General features: G+C 35.7%; 1 protein-coding gene across 1 annotated transcript; it reads right to left on the reverse strand.

The window, feature by feature from the left end:
- Nucleotides 1–22: 22 nt before the first annotated feature.
- LOC306864381 (vitamin K-dependent gamma-carboxylase-like) lies at nt 23–9,592 on the reverse strand. Its single transcript, XM_079408384.1, has 15 exons — nt 9,401–9,592; nt 7,124–7,330; nt 6,872–7,030; nt 5,725–5,890; nt 5,561–5,639; nt 5,345–5,451; nt 5,078–5,241; nt 4,694–4,998; nt 3,559–3,690; nt 3,108–3,259; nt 2,828–2,997; nt 2,614–2,744; nt 2,341–2,488; nt 1,475–1,679; nt 23–1,385 (listed from the first exon to the last, which is right to left on the reverse strand). Exons 1-15 carry the CDS (start codon nt 9,429–9,431, stop codon nt 1,226–1,228), a joined length of 2,316 nt encoding a protein of 771 aa, XP_079264510.1. The 5' UTR covers nt 9,432–9,592; the 3' UTR covers nt 23–1,225.
- Between the last annotated feature and the right edge of the window lie 1,042 nt (nt 9,593–10,634).

The following is a 10,634-nucleotide window of genomic DNA, read 5'->3' on the forward strand; positions in this document are numbered from 1 at the left end:
CGTTATAATGACACATTGAGGTAGTGTTGCACTTTGTTTATTCAAAAATGGGCACATACAGATAAATCCCATCTGAACAGCTTTCTTGCTTTGTGAGAGGGTTTATGTTGCATAAAACCAAGACAATTTATAACGCAGCATTTTGCATAATGAAACTTATGCGTTAAAGGCAATTCGGTACCTGTCCATATTTGGCACATTTTACAGCCAAGATTTGTCCAATTGAAAGATGATTTAAAAACGGTCTAACTGCATTTGATTTAAAGTTTGCATAAATCCTGTAATGAGACATGGCAGGATACCTTACACACAAAAGGGTGATTTGTAGGATAAATGCTTTGGTTAAAAAAAACAAAAAGCAGGCCTCAAACATTCTCACAATTAAACATTGTTTTTTTTTTTTTAATACTGAAAGAATTACAGTAAAATAAACTTTTACGCTAGCAAATACTCTACTCTCAAATAATAAAAAGAACAAAGTAAATTTAGTGTTTTTACTTGAATTTCAGTAACTAGGGGAAAGACAAAATAAGACTCAAGAATGGCAGCTTATTTCAGCCACAGAATAAAAATATAGAACATGTAATTATGAGTTTTATTTTACAATTGTTTCTCGCATTCATGAGCAATTTTTTTTTTCTGAATATTTGGATATGTAGGATTCTAGAAAAAAAAAGTCAATTGTAAGATATAAACTCGCAACTCTCAAATAAGTCTGAATAGTGAGAATAAAGTCACAATTACTGTTTTTTTTTTTTTTTTTTTTTTTCTGTGGGAGAAATAAGCTTCCACCGTTAAAGGAATAGTTGACCCAAAAATTTTAAGTTTTAAATATAAATCCTCATCCTTCATGTTGTTTCAAAGCTGTATGACATTGGTGGAACACAAAAGCAATAATTCTGAAGAATGTTCCATACAATGGTAGTTCAATTAAAAACAACAGAAATAAGTACCAAAAAATAGTCTTTACAACTACAGTATAAAATACTACAGTATAAATTCTTAAAAACCAACAGTCATACGGGTTTAGAATAACATGAGGGTGTGTAAAAGATGACTGATTTTAATTTTTGGGTTTCAGTAAACAACAAAAAGGAAAAAAAAATGACCAAACTGTAAACAAACTGATATTTTCACAAAGATGGAATGCTCCAAAAATACTGACCTATTAAAGCATTTGTTGATTTGCTGCAGGATCACCAAGCAGCTCAGTAACTGTCTTTTCTCACAGCTCTCCGTGGCCAACCTCATCTTTAAGGCGCTCATCCTGACTGTTCTCGGTCTCGGGCTCCTTCATGTTGGCGTAGGCCACTTCTCTTGTCAGTTGCTCTATCGGTGGCAAACCCACGGCCAGGTTACGCAAAGCGATGGCTGTCATCAGGAACCTCAAAAGATAAACCAAAATAACACTATTCATTTGTACTGTCATGATTGTATACATGTAATATCTGAGTTACTTAACACCACAACATACCCTCTTCTAATCGAGTAGTATTTCTTTGAGGCAAATCTCTGGAACCTTTCGATCATAGAAGCTTCTCGTCTCTTTTTCACCTCCTGCATGCGCTTCTGTCGTTTCAGAAAGAGTCGCACTACAGGGTCGATCACACTGTTGTCCGAGTGCTGGTCATCGAGACCGGTGATGAGCGGCTGCAGCTCAGGAGGCAAAGGCTCGGTTTCTACAAACAGAAACAAGTTGTTATATCTGCTTTCTCAAGGGAGCTACACAAAAAACAATGTTGCTGCTTTTACTCGCATTGATGTTCAAGGATGTTTCACTACAAAAGCCAGGAAGAGTTTACAGAACAAGTACTGTATATTTACAAGCAAAGCTCCGTTCATATTTTAAATAAAGATGTTGTGGGCTCTTGTTGCCATTTGTTTTGTCTAAAAGGTTTTTACGCTGACTTAATCTGATTCTGAATTTAATCTGAATTTGGATTGTTGGTGTGAATGTGGTTTGGTGTTTAAAAGTGTGCGATAAAAAAATTCTGACAAATTATTACTTTTATTAAAAAAGGATGCATTAGATTAATTAATTGGTTTTAAAAGGATTTATTTGACTGTTATTTTGAGTTGAGGCAGCCTCACAACTGTTTCTTGAGTAGCAAATCAGCATATTAGAATAATGGACATTTGTGTTTGTTTTACTGTTAGTTAATGATGCTTAACGCATTAGGTATTGTTAGCTATATTTAACATCTATATTCAAAACTCCAAACCACCTTTGAACATTAGGTTATGTAAAAAATAATAATAATTGAACCATTTGTTCCTTTAATCTGATGGAATTTGTAATAGTTGTGAAAAATATTCCCATGTTATGTAAAAAAAACATACCTGTTCCATTGCGCACTTTCTCCTGAAGTTCAGAAAGCTTTGTGAAGTTCTTCTGAAGCTCCGCTTCAGTAGTATTTACATAGATGTACATGTAACATGAAGACCCTTCAGAGACAGTGTACACCTTATGGTATGCACCAGCTGGAATCTTAATACACAATAATGACATTCATCACATCAATTCAATACAGACACAACATTAATAATAGCGAGAATTTAAAATGTTACAGTAGAATGAGTCAGAGTTCATTAAAGAGGAACGAACAATTGTACCTGCATCTTTTCACCAGGTTGCAAACTATAGTTCTTCTTCTCGTCCACAATTTCAACATTCACCAGACCCTCCAGGACTTGAACGCTGGTGTTTCCAAGATCCTCACTCACAAAGTTTTCAAGATAAAGGCCTGTGAATGCAACAACAGCAGTAGAAACTGAGCATCTGTGTGGGTAAATAAGATATCCTAGTAAAAAAAACACAGATGTATACCTGGGAAGTCGGCGATGAAGACCACATCAGTCTGGTTGTCTAAAGACCCTTCAATCTCCTCAAATTTAGTTCTCCACGGTGAGAGGTTAACGAGTAGTGGCATGAGCCATGAATTGGGCCGGAACGGTGACCAAGCGGCCTTTACGATGTCAACACGTGGGTCAAATATCCTGCAGGACAGAAAGAGAGACATATTCTTACCTTTAATAAAGTCTTTGGTTATCATTTTGTATGAATCAAAGAACATCTAGCAATGTAAACTGAACAATGTATTATTAACCTCTGTTGGAAGCGGTCGTTAATGGACACCCAAATGTCAAAGTAGATCTCTGGGTCTGAGATATTGAAGCGAGGTAGATTTTCACTGAGGCAGGTGGCGTACTGCTTCAACATATCTCCATGGTCTTTCCATCTCCGGCTCTGAGTGAAAACCTGCAACACATTGAAAAACGAAGATAAGCATAAAAGAGCATTATAATGTAGTGGTACAATTTCAGTGCGTTTCAGTTGGTGTAGTGCTAAAACAAAGAATATTGTGGGCCAAAACAAGTTAAGCTCTATTGACAGTATCTTCTTTTCCCAACGTTTTCCCATATGTTTCGACTGCAAGTTAATGAAACATTAAACTATGGACATACAATTTTTCATAAACTGAGGTATGAGTCAAAATTACTACCAATAGAACTTAACCAGTATTTAACCTGAAAATTGTTGTTTATCAAGTGACTCACGCCAGGGTTCAGATATCCTATCTCCCCCGTTACTCCGTCTCTGTAGGTGATCTTGACATGCTGATGTGATCGAGAGTGAACCATCATGTCCCATGAGTAGCCATACAGTCCATTTGTCCAGTTATTATAGCCCTGTATAGGCAAGAGATTCAATTTTTAACATTTGAAATTCTTATATTCGGAATAATAATAATAAAAATGTTACATTGTTACTAAGTTGAATAATGATTAATAATTAAATAACAATAACTATAATAAAATAAAAATGTTACATTAAGTTAAATAATTACATAATAATGATCAATAAGTTAAATTATATTATTAAATTAAAGAATGAATAAAATAATAATAATAATAATGTTACATGGATACTACGTTAAATAATGTTTAATAATTAAATTATGATAATTATAATAAAAACAAAATACATTGTTTGTTTTGATTGTTGAATAATAATGATAATATAAAGTGAAATTATGTTAATATGATTGAATTAAATAATTAATAGAAAATAGTAATAAAAAAAATTGTTAAGTAATGATTTAATTAAATAATTATTAAGTTAATTTGTTATTATTATTAAATTAATAGAAGATAATAATAATGTTACAATATTATTAAATGAAATGATTATTAATAAATTAATAATAAGTTATTAATCATAGTTACATAAATTAAATAACATAATAAATTATTATTATTATTTAATTATTAATTCATTAAACAACTTTTTATTAAAAATAAATACAAGGGATTGTGTTGCCAGGGTGTTGGTGTCTAGCCCAAGTCAAATAAGCCTGTCTCTATGACATTCTCTAGATATGGCTCAGGTTCCACCTTCAATGCAAGACTATAAGATTGTTATTGTATAACATAATCATAAGTGTGCTTGTACAAATAAAAACGTAATAGCAATAGAGCGTAACAAGATTCACAATCTGAGGTATCATTGCCTAGCTTCACATATTCATCATGACTAAATCTCTTCCCAGCAAGGCCTGTGATTCCTCTTCCAAAGGTTTGTGCAAATGTTTGCTTTGGTTCACTATCTGTGTTTACATTGATTGGGAAAGCACTGTATCTTCTGATCGGCTGAACTTTCTAGATCAAACTGCACTGAAACCACGTAAATCACCTGCGTGATGAAGTGAGAGTACGGCAAGAAGAACTGCTCCATGATGTAAAGGATGGTGAAGATGGCTCTAAATTTGTGCTTGAAGCTCGGTGTGGTGGGTTTGGGAGCAGCGTGAGCCTCTTCTTGCTGTTCTCCAGATCCACTCGGTGGTTTTGGGTAGACGCAGGAGGAGCTGGGAATCGGGGCAGGAGAGACGCAGGGCAATATGGGCTGGAGGAACTCTGGGAAACGGCCGAAAAAGCACCTGGGCCAGTCAGGGTAGCAGAAGAGAGGGCTTGTGGCCAACATAGTGTACGCAAACATTCCTGAGGATAAAAATACAGATAATGAAGTCCTCATAATTGCAAATCTTTTGGGTGAACTAGTTTTTAGAGACATTTTTACCAATGCTAAAGAGCTGGGAATTCATGCAGTGGAAATAGCTGACAAAGAAGAAGGCGACAGGACGTGTGGCATCAAAGAAGAGCAGATAGCCAGCTGTGAGGTCTAAGATCAGACCTCCACCGTGGACCACCATCAGACTGATCAATTCAACAGGCAAGATCAGTCTGAAACAGAGCAAAAGAGAAAGAAAAACAACAAACATGATGCTGATCCATAAACACAATGTGTTATACTTGGGCAGAAGTTGTTGGAGGCCAATATACTCACTTGAAAGGGTCAAATAACCAATGGTGCGCCAAGTACTTCATAGAGTATCCTTCCACCCAATCAGCATCCAGTTTCTTGACTCCAGCGATGAAGTATACTATGAAGATCTGTCAAAGGCAATGCACATTCAATGTCTCATCATAATTTTATCAATGCAGATAATCTCCTACAACACAGGGTTGAGGTTTCTGGCCAAATTGAGATTCATCAGCTGACCTGAGTTCTCAGTATAGTGTAGTTCCAGAGCGGTACATGGGCGTTCCTCTTCCTGGGGTTTCGAAGTCCATCTAATGACCTGCGTTATGACAATGTGTCAAATATATTTGTTGTGTATATTTAAGTGCGAGTGTCCAAATACTCAACAAGAAGTCTAACTTTACCAGTATCTGTTGGCGTCCATGAGCGTGAGCTGGAAGCCGATGAGTCCATACAGATAAGAGTGATTGTTCCAGGTTGTTTTGTCCAGGAAGAAAACGTACCAGTAAGTGGATATAAACATAAGACAGGCAAGGCGATAAAAACAGCCAAGCATGATACCAACAGCCCCTGCAAAACATACACAAGATGATCATTCTCGTGAATGCAGTACTTCTTTAAGGAGACAAAGAACATATGCTTAGATCGATGCAATTAAATTTTGGTAACTAGTTATGATATAGCTGGGGACTACTTTCAGGCGCTGCGTAATATCATTGCGCCTGCTGCACCCATGGTACGGCAGCAAAGTTCCTTGATTATTACGCCGGACTGAGAGTATAGTTCCTAGACATATCGGCCCAGAAAATCACAACTTTTCATTTTCGTCGGTCTTAGTGCACGATGTAACTACAGAAGAGTCAAGCTTTAAATAGGAAAATTATCAAAACTCTTTGTTCATTTTTGAGCGCGATGCTAATGGTCTAATCCGATTCAATGATCTATGCTAAACTAAGCTAAGCTAAAAGTGCTACCGCCAGACCCGGAGATCGGCTGAATGGATTTAAAAATGGTAAAACTCAACTGTATAACTCTTGGGGAGTTGTAAAATTATTAAAAAATTGTTTGATGTAAAAAATTTCCCAAAAAAGTGGCGTGTTCCTTTAATGATGAAAAACGTAATCTGGATATAAAAATAGAGGCATTTACAATTAAATATCAACTGACAGAAATAATACAAAACAAAAAACTCTTAATATTGTCCAAGATCCAATTAATACAAATCAACTCTATCTATCTATCTATCTATCTATCTATCTATATATAATATATTTTTTTTTTTATATAAAAAAGTCTTTTTAAGTTATATCATTGCTTTGATTTAGGCCTATGTCATTCGGATTGGGACGATTGATTTACTCATAAAATATATTAAAGTTATTTATCTCCAGGAGCTGGATATTTTTGGTCCAAAAATAAAAACTCTTTACTATATTTTTAGAAATGCCTATGAAGAACATCAATGTGCAAAAATACTTCCAGAAACAAAGCCATATAGGAATAAATGGCAGTCAATATTGTATTTCATAGAAACGTTCTTGAGGAACTCACCAAGTAACATCACAAAATACACAAAGAACATCCAGTCCATGGGAAGGGGCTTCAGGAAGTTGAAGAGGGGGAAGCGGCACACTGGTGCCCCATCTAAATACTTGTAGTCCAGATGACTCAGGCCTCGCTCCTGGGTGATGTCCAGCGCCATCAGCATACCTGAGATTATACAGCACACATTAACACCCGAACCACAATTCAGAATTATGGATGCTGTAAAATTTCATATGCCATGCATAAATGAGTACTCACCGAATAAGAAACGGAAAATGCCCAATGAGGCCGGGTCAGTGGGACGATTGAGGAGACACACCAGACGATGCCATGAGGAGACGTCTTCCTTCTCAAAGCCAAAGAGACGCTTCATACGGCTGGTCTGCTCCGATGTGGCCAAGGTTTCCTGTTTGTTCTCCTTACTGCTCTTTTTCTTCACTTTGGATGGTTCAACGTATGGAGCACCTGTGGAAATGAGAAATGGAATCTCATTAATGTCTCAGATGTTTCTCCTAGACAGCAATAAGATTAAACTCAGCGCAAATGGACACTTAGAAGAAGTTTCCAGAATATCAGATTTTTATCCTGAGGGGAAAAAAAGAACATTATTACAGAGCCACATTTTTTCTCTAGAGCAGTGCTTCTCAAAGTCCGGACTCCGGTCCGGATCCGGACCCGTAGGGAATTCAATCCGGACCCGCTTCTATTTCATATTTCAAGAACACTAATTATATTTCCTACTTTGATAAACGCACGTTATGTAAATCTTTTGTTTATTTATTCTTATTTTTTTATGTCTTTTGGAGAAGGTCCGAAATTGCAGGCGAGATATTGAAACTTTTCCTTCATGACATTTGTTGTTTTTTTGTTTTTTATTATCATGCCTTACATCAGAACAATACAACGAGAAACATTCAAGTGTAAAAGAAACATAGAAAAAGATGAACAACATTAATATAATGAAACAGTGCCAGAGGACAGAACAAAATATAATAGACAAATAAATAAATAAAATTACAAACCTTTTTTTTTTGGGGGGGGGCCTCACTTTATACAATAGCATACCTGCTATTTGTTGTCATCATGACATCCAGTGAGCGTATGACGTTTGACGTAATCGGGCGACATTTCACCGCTAATATTTTTATTTTTTTGTTTTGTTTTGCTATCACTTATATTATGGCAATTTGTCTTATAGCAGTGCCCAGTGTATACATTTATTTGTGGCGGCTTGTCACAATATCAAAACTGACCGCTACAAATAGATTTTCCAAAAGGCTTATACTTCGTTGAATAAACTGAGCACTGCGCGTTTCAAAAATAAAATGCTGCGCGGGTGTTTTTATATGAATGTATCTTTTAAAAGAACCGTCCGTTTTCTTCAGAAAAGCTTTGATGTCAATTTTCATTTGGTCTTTCCTGTAATGGCTGATAAAGTAGCGCTTATTTGATTACAGTCGTTACCGGGGAAACAGCTATATATCACGCTCCAACAGCGCCTCCTGCTGGCAGAGAATCAACTTGCATTTGCTAGTCTGCGGGAAACACTGGTGTCTGTCAGCAAACATAAACAAAAAAGCATGCTTCAGAACTGTTTTGGGAAGGTGCTTAAGTTTTGAGCCATGTATTATTACTATGAATTAGGCTACTACTACTACTATTACTATCTTGTGCCCTGCAATAACCATTTACGCAAACTCTCTTTTGATATAAAAGGGAAAAAAGAGAAAATCGGCCCAAAAAATCAGCATCATGTATCGGCCATAGGCTGCCCTGATTTCTAAATATCGGCATTGGCCAGAGAAAAAACATTATAGGTCGATTTTTACTGCTGACACTTAAATTAATTGTTTTGCCACTTTTGCACTTGTTATTAAAGTATTTTGAATGCAAAGGGAACCTTTTTTTTTAAATGAGTGTTTATTTGTTATATGTTATGTATGTTTATTAAAAACACGTTTTGTAATAACCAATTGTTCCGGACCTTTGACACTGATGAAAATTCAGATTTGGACCTTTGAATGTAGACTTTGAGAACCCCTGCTCTAGAGTTTCACATTGTGCTCAAGTTTACCAAAGTACAGATATTTCAATATGAATTCAAAAAATTTAAAATAAAACTCTCATTATGTTGCTTTTTGATCAAATAATTTGAGATCTAGGCTTACTATGCATATTAATTTTACAGCTTTAAACTTTAAATTAAACTATTTTCTTAGCTGAATGCATTTTAGGAGACACATGTGATACAAAGTTGCCTGAATAAAACTGAACTAAGAACTCAATGTCTGGGCAATGCATTTTCTTATTAGTACACTTCATAGTATACTACAAAACAATGCGTGCATTGTTTTCAACTCGAGCTAAACAAATCAAATAACATCTAACATTTGCATTTAATTATTACTGTTCTTAATTAATCAAACGATGAGTAAACCTTAAATTATCAAATGCATACTAAAGCTAATGTCTAAGTATGTATTATATCCATACTATCTCTTTAAGACACGTTTACTGTAGTAATACAGTATTTACCTGCTGTCTCGTCAGTCGCCCCTGGCTCCATGTTGCAGGTTATGAAACCAGTCCACGCTAAACGTTACAAAAGGTTTCTCAGTCTTAAACCGACCGAAATGCTTTCATACCCGACAGACAGGTAGACTTCACCGTATGAGAGCGAGGGACGTGTCAAACAGACACACAGCACCCTGAAAGCTCGACTTCCGCAGAGAGGTAGGGCGCTGCAGAGATATCTGGACGCTCATTGGCTGGTTCCGTCCTAAGCCCCGCCCAACAATGGCGAACTGGAAACGAGCAGCGCCTCTAGTGGTCAAAGCTGAGCACGTCACAGAGTGGCTGTGGTTTGATTTGGGGTTGCAACATTTTTTTATTTCTATTTTAGAGTGAATGAAAATATCTCAGCTGAATACCTAAGCCATTTATGTTATGCAGTAAACTTTAATGTCCCAGCATATTTGTCTTAAAATAGTGGAAAAAATGAAACTTTTATTTTTTATTTTTATTGAATGCTTGAAAAAAAATAAAAAATAACAACAACAACAAAAAACAATAACAATTGTCATCGTCAAAACACAACAATCCAACAACCGCTCAGGGACATTCAGTCTTTTAGTCCAAAGGAAGAGCCAAGTCCTTCAACAAAGTCTTGAATCGTAAAAAAAAGGGTATTTATGAATATGATATTTAGCTAAAAGGAGAATAAGGTTTATAAAATAAGCATCACTTTTTTTCACAATCATGAAATCCAAAAATGACATTTCTATAAGTAAACTCAAAATTAGGATTCACATAACATTTGATAAAGTCAAGAATGTCACACTAAAATGATGTTTAAGAGCAATCCCAGAATAAATGTAAATGTTGGTATTATTATCATTCTTAAGTCTTTTAAGAGAGCACTTATCCGGGTAAACTCTATGAATCAACTTAAATGCAATTTCTCTCATTTTGTTAGTAATGAAATATTTGTGAGGTAATGAGCAAACTTTCTTCCAGGAATATCACTTACTAAACCATTCCAATAAGAGATTACAGAAGGCACAGAAATAGACTCCATCTGAAACAAAACTCTCACTTTCCTATTGTTTTTTGACTTGGATGACAAAAGGCACTGTTTTACAACAAATGTTTTACAAAGATCCATGGAGTGACATGAGATTGGAAAAGAAAGAGCTCTAAAAAGCAGGAGAACTCATGTGGCACTGCATCAGCAACAGCAAACTCTTTCAGACTAATTCCATGCTTAGCT

Source organism: Barbus barbus (assembly GCF_936440315.1).
Source record: "Barbus barbus genome assembly, chromosome: 45".
In the NCBI taxonomy this organism is placed as follows: Eukaryota; Metazoa; Chordata; class Actinopteri; order Cypriniformes; family Cyprinidae; genus Barbus; species Barbus barbus.